Source organism: Corticium candelabrum, chromosome 16 (genome assembly GCF_963422355.1).
Source record: "Corticium candelabrum chromosome 16, ooCorCand1.1, whole genome shotgun sequence".
Classification (NCBI taxonomy): domain Eukaryota; kingdom Metazoa; phylum Porifera; class Homoscleromorpha; order Homosclerophorida; family Plakinidae; genus Corticium; species Corticium candelabrum.
In genome coordinates this window covers 2,080,124-2,099,571 of record NC_085100.1, presented here as the reverse complement: position 1 = coordinate 2,099,571, position 19,448 = coordinate 2,080,124, and the positions used below count along the sequence as shown (strand labels likewise).

The 19,448-nt window shown below is 41.3% G+C and overlaps 5 protein-coding genes across 5 annotated transcripts; 2 read left to right on the top strand and 3 right to left on the bottom strand.

Moving 5' to 3' along the window:
• Nucleotides 1–11: 11 nt before the first annotated feature.
• LOC134192125 (actin, plasmodial isoform-like) lies at nucleotides 12–1,394 on the bottom strand. Its single transcript, XM_062660818.1, has 2 exons — nucleotides 1,001–1,394; nucleotides 12–785 (listed from the first exon to the last, which is right to left on the bottom strand). The coding sequence occupies exons 1-2, from the start codon at nucleotides 1,340–1,342 to the stop codon at nucleotides 18–20; spliced, it is 1,110 nt and encodes a 369-aa protein (XP_062516802.1). The 5' UTR covers nucleotides 1,343–1,394; the 3' UTR covers nucleotides 12–17.
• Nucleotides 1,395–1,862: 468 nt separating this feature from the next.
• LOC134191931 (tetraspanin-5-like) lies at nucleotides 1,863–3,026 on the top strand. Its single transcript, XM_062660580.1, has one exon. The coding sequence runs from the start codon at nucleotides 2,013–2,015 to the stop codon at nucleotides 2,886–2,888; it is 876 nt and encodes a 291-aa protein (XP_062516564.1). The 5' UTR covers nucleotides 1,863–2,012; the 3' UTR covers nucleotides 2,889–3,026.
• LOC134191933 (exosome complex component CSL4-like) lies at nucleotides 2,947–4,897 on the bottom strand. Its single transcript, XM_062660581.1, has 7 exons — nucleotides 4,754–4,897; nucleotides 4,575–4,652; nucleotides 3,543–3,631; nucleotides 3,420–3,453; nucleotides 3,306–3,356; nucleotides 3,159–3,240; nucleotides 2,947–3,102 (listed from the first exon to the last, which is right to left on the bottom strand). Exons 1-7 carry the CDS (start codon nucleotides 4,895–4,897, stop codon nucleotides 3,011–3,013), a joined length of 570 nt encoding a protein of 189 aa, XP_062516565.1. The 3' UTR covers nucleotides 2,947–3,010.
• A 27-nt stretch (nucleotides 4,898–4,924) lies between these two features.
• Nucleotides 4,925–7,761, top strand: LOC134192137 (uncharacterized). The gene is made up of 2 exons (XM_062660830.1): nucleotides 4,925–5,098; nucleotides 7,096–7,761. The coding sequence occupies exons 1-2, from the start codon at nucleotides 4,957–4,959 to the stop codon at nucleotides 7,563–7,565; spliced, it is 612 nt and encodes a 203-aa protein (XP_062516814.1). The 5' UTR covers nucleotides 4,925–4,956; the 3' UTR covers nucleotides 7,566–7,761.
• A 444-nt stretch (nucleotides 7,762–8,205) lies between these two features.
• Nucleotides 8,206–19,410, bottom strand: LOC134192463 (cytosolic carboxypeptidase 1-like). Its single transcript, XM_062661202.1, has 25 exons — nucleotides 19,359–19,410; nucleotides 19,182–19,294; nucleotides 19,034–19,101; nucleotides 18,131–18,194; nucleotides 17,167–17,307; nucleotides 16,826–16,966; nucleotides 16,671–16,764; nucleotides 16,573–16,610; nucleotides 15,787–15,933; nucleotides 15,640–15,714; nucleotides 14,803–15,090; nucleotides 14,293–14,450; nucleotides 13,757–13,989; nucleotides 13,605–13,700; nucleotides 11,630–11,771; nucleotides 11,367–11,444; nucleotides 11,222–11,300; nucleotides 10,401–10,639; nucleotides 9,911–10,064; nucleotides 9,781–9,852; nucleotides 9,593–9,701; nucleotides 9,320–9,449; nucleotides 9,160–9,246; nucleotides 8,920–9,096; nucleotides 8,206–8,599 (listed from the first exon to the last, which is right to left on the bottom strand). Exons 1-25 carry the CDS (start codon nucleotides 19,376–19,378, stop codon nucleotides 8,318–8,320), a joined length of 3,225 nt encoding a protein of 1,074 aa, XP_062517186.1. The 5' UTR covers nucleotides 19,379–19,410; the 3' UTR covers nucleotides 8,206–8,317.
• Nucleotides 19,411–19,448: the final 38 nt, after the last annotated feature.

Here is a 19,448-nt window from a genome sequence, read left to right as displayed (position 1 = left end):
GTTGTTTCTGAATTTGGCTATTTGCAATCAGCTATGCATGTAGCCCCCATCTCATCATACTTTGCCCGAGTAACACAAGCATCAGGAAAATCATCTCGAGAGGCGTAGACGGCAGCACCATGCCAAGCGAGGTGATCTCGGTTAGCTGGTGCAATTATTTTTGTGCCTTCAAATGCGGCTACTTTAGGAAGGAGATCGGCTTCGAGCCTCTCCTTTAGACCAGGCAGCATTGTTGTACCTCCACACAGAATAATATTGGACGATAGTGCATCGTGGATTTCTTGGGTTGGCAACTCTGTGATGCATTCTGCTGCCAGTTCATGAATTCCCTTGACATCGTGGCCAAAGCTGCCAAATCCATGCGGTTCAAACAAAATTTCTGTGCACTTCAGAATTTCATCTCCAAGCTTTACAGTACGTCCATCAGCAAATGTATACTCAGGCTGATTATCCGAGTCTGAGAGTAACACCTCATCTTCTTCAATGTTAAGAGAAACACCTGCATGCGATTCCTTCAGCTGACGGACCAACTCTAGGTCATAAGATGTGTAGAACGAGTGTCCTTTTAAGTTCAGAAGATGAGCCAAGAATTCGGTTATTTCTCCTCCTGATACCATCGACGAACGACTAGGAAGCTGGTGGCCATCGAAATGAGGCGTGATGTAGTTGACACCATCTCCCAACTCGATAACAAGACCATCCGTCTTACCTAGAGCGTGCAGACAGAGAGAGGCAGACGATGGTGGAATGTAGACAGCAGGAACATTGAATGTCTCAAAGAGAATCTGAAAGTAGATGCTGGACTTCAGCATATAAGGTCATGTCCTCTGTGTTTGATTCATCCGTTTTCAGTCCATCAGTATTTTTGTTAAATATTATCTTTAAATATATATAGTTGGTCGGTCAATCTGTTTGGCTGGTTGGCTGGCTGTCTGTTCGTCTGTCTGTCTGTCTGTCTGTCTGTCCGTCTGTCCGTATGGCCTTTGAAATGTTCCACTACCTCTGTTACTTTCTTTGCAGCTCTCCCGCTGTCTTCAATGTTTCTAAAATTGGTCATAAATACGGCATGCTCATCCGGTTCGCCACCCAGTACGTCCTCATACAAATGCGTTATCAATTGCTCAACACCATTCCAGTCTACAATCCGCCCATTCTCGAGAGGCTTTCGGTAAGTCAAATGAATTGGCTTAGACATCCGCTCGGACGCTCTCCTCCCAACATACCTCGTCTCCTTGGACACAGGATAGTGACCGACAACACTGGGAAACACATAACGTGGCTTCTCGTCCGTACTGAAGCCTGCCTTACACAATCCACTCCCCAAATCTACAACAAGAGCCATCTTTAGCAAGGAGGAGTGCCGGAGTGAGGGTGCGCCACCGCTCACGTGGCCATGGACATACATCCAGCTGCATGACTAGCATGGGTGCTAGAGCAAGGCGTGTTCCCATTTCAGTACATGTGAACCTACGTGTGCTTACTTACACCACCTGTCACGTAGGAGTACCTGGTCTAGTAAAAAAGGAAAATACAACAACAACAAAAGAAAAAAACCTTTACAGTAGCTCTCTAATTTTTACATTATCTATAATCTAGATTATCTCTAATCTAAATTATCTCTAGTCTAAATTATCTCTAATCTATAAATTTGTACGTGGAGAGTCTAGAGACGTGCAAGTGAGCTAGACGCGTCACTAAAAGTTCGAATCGATAAGTTGTTACAGGCAATGACTGGCAGCGAAATATGAGTAACCTAACGTCACCGGTAATTTGAGTAATTTGATTGAGCAGGATACTTCATGCCACGCCCTCTCAGGTCAACCGCTTCCGGTGATGCGTAGTACCGCAAGGGAAGCCAACTTCCCTCTTATAAACTTCCTTTCAAGCCAGCCTGTGTGTGTTGAAAGCCGCTCACCTTAGAGAGACGCCATACAACAAAAGGCCACGTCTACTTCCCTCTCTTTACAACAACTCGCTTTTTGTCACGAGAACGCGTGAGCTAGCACTCATACATGCCGCCTCACTTCGCAGAGGGAAGCAGTCGGGCGTCGAAGAGAGAGACGGTCCTTTTCAGGACAATGACGAGAGGCCAGCGGTGTGCGAAGCATTCGGGCGTCGTATTTCCTCTCGTGTTTTTCTTTTTGGCAGCGGGTTTGTCCGGTGTGGGAGTCTGGTCTTTCCTCGAGCGGCGAAAACTGGTGAGAGGAGAGGAAATGGAGCATGATTTAGACCGCTACTTGAAGAAGGAAGCGAGAAAGGACTTGATGTATAGCGAGGATCCGACGTTTCTTGCCATGGCAGCGGGAGGATTCGGAATGCTGATGGCCGTGATAGGTTTTCTCGGATTTTTACGGAAGCGGTCGTGTTTGTTGGCGCTCTTCATCGCTGGCGTCGTTGTCTTCTTCGTGGTGACTTTAGCGACGGGTTTCATGGCGCTTGTGTATAGGGAGACTCTAGAAATGGACGCAGCGGATCTTGTGAAACAGGAAGTGAAGAGTCAAATGAATGAGGTAATACTGAATACGCAACCGGAGTTCAACGCCGGACCTGTTACCTACACGCAGACGCGATTTCGTTGTTGTGGTATCGAGACATTCGAGGATTGGGACAGAAGCATTCACTTCAACTGCACCAGTCGAGGATGCGTCGTCCCAATATCCTGTTGTCTAGATAAGACGTGTGACGGAAGAGTGGGTGGAAGCGGCGATGTCAAGAATATTTTTACACAAGGATGCGTGGAGTCGACCGACTTGGCATTGATGGTGGAGGAAGCAGTGGATACAGATGACCTCATGTATCTCAGTATCTGTGGGTTTGTGCTGGTTCCACTCAGCATGGTGGTATTGTTTATGGCAGCGTTGCACCTCCACTACTTGGAGACTCGATAACAAACTAAATCAGTGTCAACAAGAAGGTGATAGACTATGATTGAAGCCATGCACAGTCTTTGTATAGACTCTTTAGTTGTAGTAATCATTGTACATAGCTATATAGTTCAGTTGTTCAATAGTCAGTTATGCACTTTAGCGACTTTCCTGTTTTCCTTTACTTTTGTCTTGGGACACTGCATGTGGCACCAGCTGACTGGTATCATGGCCGCCCCTGTTGATGTCAAATTGTGAATTAGCGATATCCCAGCGGGTCGCATCCCCACTCACCAGCTTCACTCTCTGCAAATATAACCCCCAGCTCGTTCTCTGCTGTTGACATAATGTAAGATTGGGCGTCGCCTAATGAGATCTAGGAAGAGAATAATTCAATCAGCTACTGTTAGAGATAGGCAGAGCATCTGTGTATATAAATACCACTTTAGCTCTGATTATATCTCCAGGTCGAAAACACTTGTACATCTCAACCTGGCACACATGCATACACCCACTCTATGCAACACTCATGTACATACAGTGGGTGATATTTACTTTATCTTTTTCTGTTGCTCTTACATCATCCTTCCTAATTAGATCAGATGTCATGTCAAGCACAGATGAGAACCAGGTGAAACATTGCTTGTTTATATCAGTTTATTCCCTTTTCTCTAATACCTGATTATTCCTCTAAACGGGTCCTTGACATGAACCGGTCCCACACAGATGATAGATGCCTTGCAGACGTTACTGTTGATAGAGGTGACCTATAAGTGGATGTAAACAGTAATGGGTGGCATGCTCACTATGACATCTTTGTCATTGCATAGCCCTATCTACTGTACACATCCATGTTGTGCAATTCCCTCTACAGAATGTTGTTATATAGTGATACTCACAGTGTGTCCTATAATTGCTGCATTCTTGTGTGCTTTTACTCACTAAATGGTACATTAAGAGCATTATGGTAGACACCACAATAGTGATGTGTACTGTATCTGTGTAAAAGAATGTGGCTCAACCACCTGATGAGGTGATTGTCTGACTTTTATTGTACCAATGAGCACCGAGCAGAGCTCCAATGCATTATGAATACGAATGCACGAGTTCTGTGACCGACAAAACGAGACTATCCTTTTAGTATTGCAAGACGCCAAGAATGCTGCAGTGATTGTGGTAAGCGCGAGAGACAAATATTGTAGCCTCATCCCCAGACTCTCGCTCTAGTCTTGCCCGGTGCCAGTATGACAATTCCAGGCTTGTAACATTCCAGGCTTGTCATACGGGTACTGGACAAGACTAGCATGAAAGAGTTTGGGGACGAGGCTACAAATATCGCACTCTAGTAGTTGAGATTAAATACTTGTCTGCCTGTCTGTCTGTCTTCCTGTCTGTCAATCTGTCTGTCTGTTTGTCTGTCAATCTGTTTGTCTGTCTGTCAATCTGTCTGTCTGTCTGTCTGTCTGCCAATCTGTCTGTCTGTCTGTCTGTCTGCCAATCTGTCTGTCTGTCTGTCTGTCATCTGTTTGTCTGTCTGTCTGTCTGTCAATCTGTTTGTCTGTCTGTCTGTCTGCCTGTCTGTCAATCTGTTTGTCTGTCTGTCTGTTTGTCTGTCTGTCTGTTTGTCTGTCTGTCAATTTATACTCAAAAATACTAAAATTTATTTTAAATCTAACTTTGTATAATATGGCTGTAACTAGAAACACTTACCTTGCATGTCACTGTAGAGCCAATCTCTGGCAACACCAAGTGCTGACTCTCGTTTCGCACAATCCTTACAGTGGGAGGCTAAAAGCCAAATACAGATGTTTGTATAGGTGTGTGTGTGCGTGAGTGTGTGCGTGCGTGTGTACATGTGCGCATGCGTGTGCGTGCGCCTAACTTCTTACCTGGCCAACCTTTTGAGACGCCTGCTTCTTAACAAATCCTGTTACAGACGCATACACATATCCATCGCATTCGTAAGTCCCACCACCAGAAGTGAAGTCCTCCGTAGAACCAAGACGCTCACCAGGAACCGCCACACCTTCCATTCATATCAATAAAAAAAGGTCTGGAACTCCGAGGCTACCACACTTTTTTTGTTAACACCATGGCAGGTAAGGAAGTGGCTAAACAGAGTCTCAAGGTGGTGATGTTTCTTGGAAGTGCGCGTGAAAATCGCGTTTGCACGCGTGTGTCGAAATTCGTGCACGAGCAACTGACAAGGAGCGGCCACGACGTTACAGTTATTGGTAAGCGCTAACTTGATAAACTAGCCAAAAGGCAAGGTCTACAGCCTACAGGCTGTTTAGTATAGTAGCCATCCGACATGTAATGGCTCTAGCATCGGATGGTAGACTGTAGAGATGCGTAGACTGTTGATCCTATCCAAATTGTGTGAGTGAAAGCGATCAAATAGCTAATACAGTGTTTATTAACGGTTTTCTTTGTTTTGAATCTCAGCGGCTAGTCAATTTATCAAAATTATCAAATTAACTGTAGAGCACGTGCTTGATTGATGGTATAAATATAGCACAGGGTGTTGTTACCGGGGCAATGGAGCCAAAGGCTCCAGATGGCTCCAAGTTAACAGTGAAAATAAAAATCTAATGTGTGCCTGTGCTGGAGTCCAGTCTCTGTGCTTGACCCTACCAGTAGTGCGCAGCAAGCCTCTGGGTGTCCAAGGGCTTTGGCTCCCACAGAGCTATATATATATATATATATATATATATATATATATATATCCATCCCTTCGGCCGGTTCGTATTGACGGGCGGCTACCACAATCCGCACGCCGTGCTCGCCATGGACGCGCTCGCCGCGGCCTACGTCAACCTCTGCCTTGTCGTCGAGCGGCACCGTCTCGCTCCTGCCCGACCAGCTTGTCGGTACGGACACAATATATATATATATATATATATATATATATATATATATATATATGACAGGGTGGTTACTCAAGCAGGTGGTCATTTCTACCCGCTCATTGTAGAAACTTTAGGACACTGGTCTCCCTCAAGTCTAGAATCGCTGAAGACCATAGCCTCAAAAGCTTCATCAATGAACAGCATACCTTTCTCTCAGACATACTCAAATTTGATGGAACAGTTGTTCGTAAGACTGTGGCAGTACAATGCCAAGCTGTTATACAGTAGACTGAACCTGGACTTTGATGACTTGTGGGATTTTCCCGTTACTGTAATGTAGTTATGTTTAGGGACTGGGTGGGTAGGGTAGTTTGGGGTAGTCTGGGGCAGTTTGGGGTAGTTTGGGGTAGTTTGCATAGAAGAAGAATATATTAAATATATATATATACACAGCTCTGGGCTCCCACAGGCTAGCAACACCCAAATTTGGCTCCAAAATTGACGACCGCTTGTAACCCTGTATAATAATAATGCAACTACGTGTCACCTTATTTGCTCTGCTATTTGTCTCACTTCGTAGTTGCTTCAGTCTCCAGGCAGTTTTGGAGAGTAAAGCTATTGGAAGAGTAAGTGTTGTAGTGTAGTGAAGGAAACTCTAATAATATAATCTTGTATTATATTATATAGTACTTGGAGAGTTGCTTGTGACAATAGAGTATGACTTGGTGGGGAGTTGAGAGCAGTGACGTAGCCTGACATGTCTATTGGGGGGGGGGGGGTTATTTGCTACACACCAAAGTAACTATCACTAATGGGTAATAGTTAATGTAAAGGCAGTACTACAGAGTTTTGATCAAAATGTTGATATGAACCTCAAAACCAGTTTACCCCTCCTACTGTGGGGGGAGCTATGCCACTGTTGAGAGATGTGCTAAGAAAAAATGGCAAATTTAAATTAAGTGGTTACTGGATCTACATGTACTTTATTTAACAGATGGGCATGGCCCATGATTATTGGCACAGCATGTGAAATCAAGCCACTTTGAAAATAATGATCTTCGGTCAAAGTGTATGTCTCAAAGCTTCTGTTATGAGGGTGGTAGCTGGTATTCAATCTCAAGGTCAAACTCAATTTTAATTCAATATGAAAATTAGCCTTTCTTTGAGTCATAGTCATTAATCTAATTAGACATTAAACCACTACTCGTTGAAATCAAGTAAGATAGTATGCATCACTCATCGTATTGTCTTAATTAATTAATTAATTTTTTAAATATTAATTATGTGGTATGCCTGGCACCTAATGCTTGTAATAGGGTGTAATATGTTGGGAGCCTGTCGATGGCTTGTCAACTATAGTCTAATGGATTTCCATATTTTAGATCCTCTGGAAATGGACCTTCCAGTTCTACGACAATCGATGATGTTTGTCAAAGACTGGACGACTCTCCCAGAGACTATGGTCAAAGCCAATGAAACGCTAGTAAACAGTGACACCATCGTTGTCATCTCTCCCGAATACAACCACTCAATCCCACCAGCGCTGAGCAATCTCATTGATCACTTTCCCATCTCTTCTTATAAGTACAAAGTCAGTGGCATTGTCTGTTATTCTCCCGGGCCGTATGGGGGCATGAGAGCAGCGATGCAGCTTCGTTGCTTGCTCTCTGAGATCGGTACAATCAGTGTCCCTCATATCTTTGGGATACCTCACGTAACAAAGGCATTGGACGAAGACGGGAAACCACTGAATGAACATATGGAATCGGGTGCTCGGAAGTTGATCACTCAGCTGGGTTGGTATAGTGAGGCATTAAAAGCGAAGAAGGAGAAAGATGGCGTACCATCGTAGTTTAGCATTCCTTCGTTAACTATGACGTTTGATTGAACTCGATTGAGTCAACAGCAGCTTGTTGCTAAAATGATTGATTTTATGGCATTTTTATTAATGATTTTATTGTTGTATGTATCACTACATACCATTATTCACGCTGCTGCATGATGTGCACTTGTCCTTCAATACAAGCTAGGTATAAAAATTTCAACAACACTGAGTCAGTTTCAGTCGGCCTCAACCTATAGATTCTAATTTACCAAATGTCTGTATGGTATATTCTTGAAGAAAAACTGACATTTCATTGAACTCATACGCATTCTGAAACATTTAGTTGAAGATTTTTACTGTAAACGATGCTGTGTAACAAGTACAGTTGCAATGGCTATGTGACAATGCTAAAAGAAAAATTTATTGTATTGGAGAGATGCATCCCACAATACACTGAACTATTGTATTGAAGGGATGCATCTCTCAATACTAGACTATGGTATTGGAGGGATGCATCTCACAACATGCTAGACTATTGTATTGCAGGGATGCATCTCACAATACACTAGACTATTGTATTGGAGGGATGCATCTCACAATACACTAGACTACCGTATTGGAGGGATGTGTCTCTCAATATGCACAAAACATTGGTTCAAAACTGCATTGTAAATAAACATATATTATCATATATAGAAAATCGTTCCTTGACATTAATCATCGAATATCGACTAGAATGTCCGTCTGTAATGAAAATAATTGATTACCTATATATAATGTCATGTATCTGTATCATCATATTGTGTGTGGTCTAGACATCTTTCATCTGATTTGCTTGCCACACTTTCGTCGAATTGATCAAACTCTGTTGCGAGAGAGTAATCATCGTCATCACTACAGCAACACGAATCGCGACCATCCGTTGCAACAGCTTGCGCCATCGGTTCTTCACACAGAGAACTAAAACTCTCAGTTGGATGTAGTTCATTTTGCAAGCACAAGAGAGCTTGACAAAACAACTTGCCCATTACTTCCAGTTGCTCGGTAGTAACCTGGCTGCCCTGTGTACACAAAACCATTGCAGAAAATTGTAGTGACAAATAAGCTGCAGATATTGGCTGTGATGTATGGTCAGTGGATCTTTCGGCCATTTGAATTCAAACTTTTAAATTTAAATTTTTAATTTTAATAATTTTTTATTTTAGGTTTTTATTTTGTTTAAAATCTGCATTAAATTTTCAAATTTTAATCTTTTGAAATTCAAAATTTGAAATTTAAAATTTAAAATGACCGAAATATCTACTGACCATGGGCATGTACCTCATCCTCAAAATAGTGTACTTTCAAAATTAATTATAATGCAAACAGGCTGACTGCATACCTTGTATATGCCCGTTTCGGCTCCACAATACGTACTCTCCATCGTGTAGCTTCTCTGAACTCCCATCTGTCTCCACACGACCACACGTGCCGCCGCCTCTTTTGATTTTTCAACTGAGAAGCTACAGTTGTTATGCTCAAACAGTGGTGCTGTCTGACTAAGAACATAAGGCACCATCTACGAGAACACGACAACATCATATATACAAATGGTTCCAACATCCTCATTCGTGTAGCATACCTCCTCTGCTCGATCGCTGTCTGTGCTACTGCAGCCATAGATAAACACACCCTTCTTTCGTGAATGGCCATGAAAATCGCAATATATCTTGAATTTAGATCAGACAGAAATAAGGAAGTGGGTATATATATATACAAACTGATGGTGTGTGCATGTATACCAGGGGACCTTTGTCTTTAGTCAACAGATACTGAAGCAGAGCTTTTGTGTGGTATATCGTCGGCTGAAGTATTGGATCCGGATTGATCCAGCAACGATTCAGGTCTTGGCCAGACAGAGAACATCTATGACTGTGTTATAACAAACCAAAGCTGAACGCAACGTAATCAAATTTGTAGCATCTTTGTCAATTTGCCTCCGGGTCCTTGTCTGTCTGTCTGTCTGCCTGTCTGTCTGTCTGTCTGTCTGTCTGTCTGTCTTGTTCGAATTTAACCTTCCATTAATGACTCCATCAGGATTGAGCATTGGAACTATTTTGAATATAAACTGGTCTCTCAGTTCATCAGCAGAAGGGTCTGTGCTAAGCAGGAAGTCCAAAACACCTACCATAAGTGTGCAATATCATTACAATTGTAACTCCAAACTGGCTGTCATTCCTTGTGTACAAATATCAATCAATACCTTTCATCAACCAACTGGCATTTGACTCTCCTGGATGAACTCTCGCAGTTAGAAAGACGTACTTCTTCTGGTCTAAACAAAATCAGCAAATTAGTAATAAAACGTAATGACTGCATGACGTTTACCATACCATGTGGTGCTGAGATAGAGTTAGCAGTGTCACTCACTGGACTGGTTATTGTTAACAAGTCACAACGATTTCCTGCTAGTGTGGTGCAAAGGGTTTGATGAGAGAAGTAGAGATGACATTGAGACAGACTGCTTTGTGCTTCTGCCAGATGCGCCTACAAACCAAAGATACGTATAGAAACTAACAATCGGTACTACATGAGAAAGAATTGAACTGTTCATGTTGCTTTATTATCTCTCAGTCCACTATAATTCATAGACTTTCAAGTTGTCTCCATGTATGCAGACATCAATCTAGACTGTCTGCCTGCCTGTCTGTCTGTCTGTCTGTCTACCTGTTTGACTATCTGTCTGTCTGTCTGTCTGCCAATCTGTCTGTTTGTCTATCTGTCTGTCTGTCTGTCTATCTGTCTGTGTGTCTGCATGTTTGTCTGTCTATCCGTCTGTCCATTTGCGTACATATTGGTGTACACAACCCAATTCATCATAACCTGTAAGCTGGTATAAGTGTAGGGATAGTGGTACGCCACATAGCAAATGTCATCACCAAATGGGAATATCAGAGTAAAAGTTAGAGTGTAATATGAACGATTAGTCGATTTTGTCTGAGCTCCATCACTCCTTAATCTTGAAAAATTATTTCGATAGTATGAAACTCGCTGTCCAGACCGAGTCCAACAAGGTGAACCAGAAAGAGCTTGGTGAGTAGAGTACACAACAGGTTGCATGCCTGCAACGAAAATCACATATTTCATACAAACCTAAAGCAATCAGACTGCTGCCATGCATTCAAAACACAAACCAACACACAAATAATAACATGCGAGTACATATCATTATTTGCATGCCTGCATGTACACCCTCCACTGAGTTATGCCAGTCATTAGCCTGTGAGTAAAGTCATTAATTAGCTCATTAACATGTTGATGTGACTAACGTTTAGTGAGTCAGTTAGTCAGTATCATTTGTTCATTACAAAACTCTACTATCTGTCTGTCTAAGTCAATATTATGATGACAATGATTCAAAACATGAAGCACTAAATACAGAACAAGGGTCATCACATGTAAGAAAGTGTGAGAAATACACCTACAGTAGACTACAGGCATGAAAATGCATGCACAATGTAAAAGTATACATACATACATACATACATATATATATATATATATATATATATATATATATATATATATATATATATATTTATATTAATTGTGTCTGTGAAATACTCCCCACATGATGTCATGTCCATTCTTTATTTTCTAATTATACCATCACTTTTCGTATCCTCATTCTCTCTGTTGCTCACCAAAATTGAATTGACTGTTGGGCTTTTCACAATTGACAATATTGAATCGGTATGGCACACCAACTTCCATGTTAGACACCTGTAGACATGGACTATTAGTCATTTCGGCAGCAATTATGAATTTACAGCAGCCGAATGTGCATACTTCAAAATAGAACCACTGATGGTGATGATCACTGTTAATGTCAGGATTTAGAATCAGATCGTATTCATACATTCGAACCTAACAATCGAGAACGTGCAATATCATCACAATTTTTCTTAAATATTAATATCAACATGATTAACAATCGAGAACGTGCAATATCATCACAATTTTTCTTAAATATTAATATCAACATGATAAATAATCCTGTCATTTAATGATTGCAATAATATAAACATGTACACTATAGTATTCACACGCACCTGTATTGCCTTTCTTAGATTTCCACTTTCAAACCGGGACTCAAACTTGAGAGGTTGATCATGACATGGTTCTTGACTTGCAACAACTGTTTCCTCTTGTGATTCCACACACACAACTGCTGTCTCAGTTAAAGATCTTCTACTGAAGAGAGAACAATGAGACATCGCATCTACTTTGACATAAATGTTTTCAACAAACTTGCAACAGTTAACTTAATTAATTAATAATCAGCACAGAAACCAATTTAGAGTACATGCAATCCTACAGTATACTAGTAACCAACTGATAAGATGGGTTAAAATTATCACACACACACACACACACACACACACACACACACACACACACACACACACACACACACACACACACACACACACACACACACACACACACACACACACACACACACACACACACACACACACACACACACACACACACACACACACACACACACACACACACACACACACACACACACACACACACACACACACACACACACACACACACACACACACACACACACACACACACACACACACACACACACACACACACACACACACACACACACACACACACACACACACACACACACACACACACACACACACACACACACACACACACACACACACACACACACACACACACACACACACACACACACACACACACACACACACACACACACACACACACACACACACACACACACACACACACACACACACACACACACACACACACACACACACACACACACACACACACACACACACACACACACACACACACACACACACACACACACACACACACACACACACACACACACACACACACACACACACACACACACACACACACACACACACACACACACACACACACACACACACACACACACACACACACACACACACACACACACACACACACACACACACACACACACACACACACACACACACACACACACACACACACACACACACACACACACACACACACACACACACACACACACACACACACACACACACACACACACACACACACACACACACACACACACACACACACACACACACACACACACACACACACACACACACACACACACACACACACACACACACACACACACACACACACACACACACACACACACACACACACACACACACACACACACACACACACACACACACACACACACACACACACACACACACACACACACACACACACACACACACACACACACACACACACACACACACACACACACACACACACACACACACACACACACACACACACACACACACACACACACACACACACACACACACACACACACACACACACACACACACACACACACACACACACACACACACACACACACACACACACACACACACACACACACACACACACACACACACACACACACACACACACACACACACACACACACACACACACACACACACACACACACACACACACACACACACACACACACACACACACACACACACACACACACACACACACACACACACACACACACACACACACACACACACACACACACACACACACACACACACACACACACACACACACACACACACACACACACACACACACACACACACACACACACACACACACACACACACACACACACACACACACACACACACACACACACACACACACACACACACACACACACACACACACACACACACACACACACACACACACACACACACACACACACACACACACACACACACACACACACACACACACACACACACACACACACACACACACACACACACACACACACACACACACACACACACACACACACACACACACACACACACACACACACACACACACACACACACACACACACACACACACACAGTGACACACACTTACCCCTCATACCTTGCCAGTTCATCAAGATCAAACACAACTCTATTCATAAGTGTCTCTGATGCAGCAATTCTCTCAATATGCTCGACCAGCAACAACCTTCACAATTAAAGCAAATAGAAATTATCATCAAAGACAACAACCTGTGAGCCTACCTCTCATCCTTTTTTGACAACTTGTGAAGGGGCGTGAGATGAATGGGAGACACATGACCGTATGTTTCAGGTGATGCCACCGTACAAAACCATCCATCTTTTGCTGTAACTGTTGGCCGATGTAAATATCCTGTCTGCCATTTAGATAATTTTGTACAAAGAAGTTGAGACTCGGTCGCAAATCTGGTTTGAAGTGGAGATAAATCAACAGACTCACAAGTCTTTGTACTTGCCTATACCAAGATATAAATAAATTTAAATTAAGGGCAGCCAACCTACAAACTACTAAATAAGAAATGTCTCAACAGATAGTGTAAATTGAAGTAACGTGTATTACACAAGTGGCATATGTCAATTGATTAATATTTGATGCAAATGTCTTATCATGAAAATGCTGCAATGACTTCACATACACACAGTCACACACACACACACACACACACACAGTCACACACACACACACACAAACGCGCGCGCGCACACACACAGTAATTATGAAAAAAGTCTCGTCACTGATTCATTGCTATAGTATTCACCTCTGCAATGTCTAACTCCATGAAAAAACAGTTGAACACCGACAAATCAATCGGCACCTCCCACCTCCAAATAGACTTGTCTGCTTCACTATCACACAAGCCATCACTGCTGCTACCTGTACAGCTATCGATCCTTTCACCACAACAACTGACATCATCTAAACAAAAAAAAAGACAAAAAAAGGATTCAACTGTCATGTATACTAAGATAGAATGCTCCAACAATGGACACATCAGAACACTAGAATTAGACTTGATTAATGTTATACTGCGCTAGTAATTAATGATATACTGCGCTAGTATAGGTTGATTCCTCTTACTCCACTGCTACAGGAAATGATGGATGTTATCATGTACCCTGTAATGCAATCGTATGAACAGAAAGGGTATGTCAAGATATCATCGCAAAGCAAGACATTAACTGCTCAAAGTTAATCATGTTTGAATAAGTGGGGTTAGCATCCTACTCTAATACTGGCTACAAACGACAAGATTAAGTTACGTCTCTACCTTCACCTCCAGATATTTCAGACTTTGTTGGACAACAGTTTGTCTCATCACTGTCTACTTCCCCATTCATTGATCCTCCATGTGACGACTCACACTCAAGACTACGTGCATCCTCGTGTTGACTGCTCGATGACTTGCTAATCCCACTGTGTGCTGAGGAAGAACCGGAAGAGAGCGGTAATGCAAAAGAAATGCAATGCTTTGAAGATGTCACTGGGAGAGGCTGCTTCGGGCAGCAGCGTCTGAGAATGAATAGAGCCAATGTGACAAGCTGTTTCACATCCTTAGCTGTTAAACAAACCAACGCTTAATCACACCATACTATGACATCGCTGCTGCAATGAAGAATACACTAATGTGTGGTGTGTGTGTGTGTGTGTGTGTGTGTGTGTGTGTGTGTGTGTGTGTGTGTGTGTGTGTGTGTGTGTGTGTGTGTGTGTGTGTGTGTCCTCCACCTATACAATATATCCTCCTGATATACAATATATCCTTCAACACACAACCGTCTAGTATTATAAATAATTAATTAAGTAATATATTGATTTACAAACCTAATAACTGGCTTCTAAAAATGGCAATTGTTGCTACATATCATAAACTCTCATAACGCTCTAACGTGTACGTTTGTGTATATGCAGCTGTGTGTGTGTGTGTGTGTATCAACCTTAGCATGTGCTGAATAAACATAACCAAGTCACATGCTTTAGTGCATTTTAATAAATTAATCCAAACCATTTGAAATTAACTTCAGCATTCGTGATATACAAATTCAATCTCATATCTTAATGCAACCCAATGTATCCAGATGTACACATCAATAAATAATACCCATCACACCTGTAGTTGGTAAATGAAGAAATTCAAACAGCACAACCATGCCATCACAATCCAACAGTGCTCTCTGTCCGGCCTCTATACGATACATCGCACAACACGATCACCAACACCAAAACATTCAGATCATTGTGTAAGCAACAGTCTAACCAACAGCGGTTGCATGATTTAGTACAGTTAGTAGAGACTTCCTTAGTGCAACTTGTCTGTTGTCTTTGTCGTGATGATGCCACTCTGACAGCATGTCAACGAGAGCCTTGATGCCACCATTGCTACACACTTTTGAAGCATTCACCTCTGTTAGAAAAAACGTAACTGATGAGTTTATGAAACACAACAACTAACTTGCCAAGAAACTAAGCAGTTTTACACCCATACAAAAACAGACAACAAACAAAGAGAAACAGGTACACAGATACCGTATTTCTTCGATTGAACACAGTGGCGTTTATTTTTAGCTAGCGTGCTCCAACTGCGGCGTTTAAACGAGGGCGGTGTTTATTTGAGGGCGGCATTTATTTGTTAAGGCTTTCTATCCATGTTTTAGGAGTGCCACGCTGTAGGTTTGACTCCTTTTCAAGAGAACAACACTTAACTTACTTTAACTGGTACCTACACATTTCACAATTTGAGACTGTCATGTGGTGAAACGGTATGGGAGTAGTGTAGTAAAGAAACGTTTACCTCACGTATGCCTTGGAAGAAGTCCTACAATTAATTTTTCCTAAATACGAGCAATAAATGAAATGCAGCATTTACTCAAGGGCGGCGTTTATTCAAGGGTGGCATTTATTCAAGGGCGACGTTTAATTGAAGAAATACGATAGATAGGCAGGCACACAAGCAAGCGGGTCAACTAGTTTAACACAAAAACTTCACAGTATGCATGAACAAATATAATGACAGTAAGTAATCAGACCAATTCGAGGAACTTACTACTGGTGGTCACTGCGGCTAAAGCCTCCAATGCTGCTCTAAACACAAACCAAATAGCCACCATTGGAAAACACAACTACACAGTGAGTCCGACTTACTTCAAAACTTTGAGATCTGAAGATCCCGAAGACCGTATCATCTTCATAAGAGCAGTGACAGCACCCTGCTTGCCTAGAAACGTAGCGTTTACGCCTGTGACAATAAGACATTAACAAACACTGTGGCAATGTCATTTTTCTAAACTTTCGTCGACCTTTTGTTGCTACAAGTTTGACGAGTTGTAGTGCAGGAAGCAGAGTGCCACGAGGAATAGTGCTGACTGCTGCTTGCTGGACAACTGCAAGAGGAACGGCTAGGATTCCAGACAGTCTTGCCTTCAGACCAAACTGCTTTTCTACAAACCACAACGTCACACAATTCTTGGTCAATAACTAAACAAATGTATACTACTGTACAAGCGTTGTCTTTCATGCAATAACGTAGTTAATATTAAAGTGATTCTGTAGAGTGACATCATATCATCCAATATTTCTTGTTATGTTCTAGATCAATATGTTATGACTGTGTGCTTGGATTGGTAGTTATTGTGTGTACCTTTAGATGCAACTTTGATCAGTAGTATGTGAATAGAATTGATGAGCTGCTTGTCATGAGGTGTACGTTTGGCTACCCAATTTAATAATTTCATGACAACCGGAACCGTCCCTCTTCTCACTAACACTAAGCAGCCTTTTCCTGGAATATAGACAAAACAATAAATCTGTATAAGACAATTGGTATTGAGATACAGACGAGCAAAGACAGACTGATAACGAAAAAGCAGTACAATTATGAAGTTAATACAAACAGACAAACAAAAAAAAACAAATAAACAATAAACAAAAAGACAAACAAATAAACAAACAGAAAAACAAATAAACAAGCAAACAAACAATAAACAAACAAATAAACAAACAGACAAACAAACAAACAAACAGACAGACAAACAAATGAACAAAAAGGCAGAAACATAGACAAACTGAAAAACAAATAAACAAACAGACAAACAAATAAACAAACAAACAGACAAACAAATAAAAAAGCAAACAATAAACAAACAAACAAATAAACAAACAGAAAAACAAATAAACAAACAAATAAACAAACAGACAGACAAACAAATAAACAAACAGACAAACAAATAAACAAACAAACGGACAAACAAATAAACAAGCAAACAAATAAATAAACAAATAAACAAACAAGCAGACAAATAAATAGGCAAACAGAAAAACAAACAAACAAATAAACAAATAAACAAAAAAATAAACAAACAGACAGTCAAACAAATAAACAAACAGACAAATAACAAACAGACAGACAAATAACAAACAAACAAACAAATAAACAAACAGACACTCACACATACAAGAAAACCAACAAACAAACAAACAAAAAGACAAACAGACAGCTCAACAGATACGATCTAAAACATTTGATCTACAGCATGACAAAGATGTAGACAAATCAAAGAACAGAAGTTGTCGAAATATATGGCAATCATAAAAAATGTCATTACCATTCTTTGCTATTTCATCAAATATCTGTATGACATCGAGCAGCAACACACCATCAGTGCTCACCTGCAGGATTCGAAAACATAATCACTTTAATAGTCACACACACACACACACACACACACACACACACACACACACACACACACACACACACACACACACACACACACACACACACACACACACACACACACACACACACACACACACACACACACACACACACAAACAGACAGTGCGTCTTCTCAGATTCTGTCGTCACCATCTCCTGGTCTTCTTTGGATTCATTTCTTCTGACTTGCGTATCTTGTACCTAGCTCTAGCGTCTAGCCTCTCGTATGTAGTTTGCAAGTTTTATGTTGTTGCTAGTGTTGGACTTTAGTTATAGTTATGTACTTTGCAGTGATGTATAATAGTTCCATGTTTGAAAATATATGTATTGACAGACAGACAGACAGACAGACAGACAGACAGACAGACAGACAGACAGACAGACACACACACACACACACACACACACACACACACACACACTCATATAATTAACAAGAAATTCAATCAATACACTCATTCATGTGAGTTATTAGGAGCAAAACAATTTTATCACAAGCACATAAACAATCACAAATATGTATATTTACAATATCTTTTGTGCACCATTCTTTACAATGCAACATATACGACAGAATGGGCCGGTTAGCACCAAACAGCTAATGCACTCTGTACTTATATTGCATAATGATATTCACACATATCTCACCTCACTAATTACAAGTTTTTAATATCAACAAAAAAATAAAATTAAAGTATTGATTTGCGACTATGAGTGGCATGCATATGTCAACATAGTTACACTTTCCTACAACACAACAGACACTTTGATTGATAACAACAGTAAGTACCTGCAACGCACTTAGCAGCAGTTCAACGCCACTGTATTTTTTCGCCAGAAAGTCACGCCTACATGCGTCTGCAACATCAAGTTCAATCGCAAGTCGCCATAGCAACAGTTTACAATTTCATTTGACGTCCGATGTCGACGAGACGGACCTTGAATGCTTATGAGATGATGTATTTTCGTCACTACGCTGTGCCACTGCTCCACGTCTTTCTCTCCACTGCTCAACAGTCTTTCGAGTGTCGACAGAGACGCAACCACAGAACTGTTGCCACACAAATCGCTCTCGAATACATCCGGCATGATTTATTATATACTCGTAATCATACCTAGGATTTTTAGTGCTCATACGTCTCGTTTCGTTGCACAAACCATTCAAAGTCTCTTTCTTATCCGGGAACTTTCTAGTTTAAATCCGC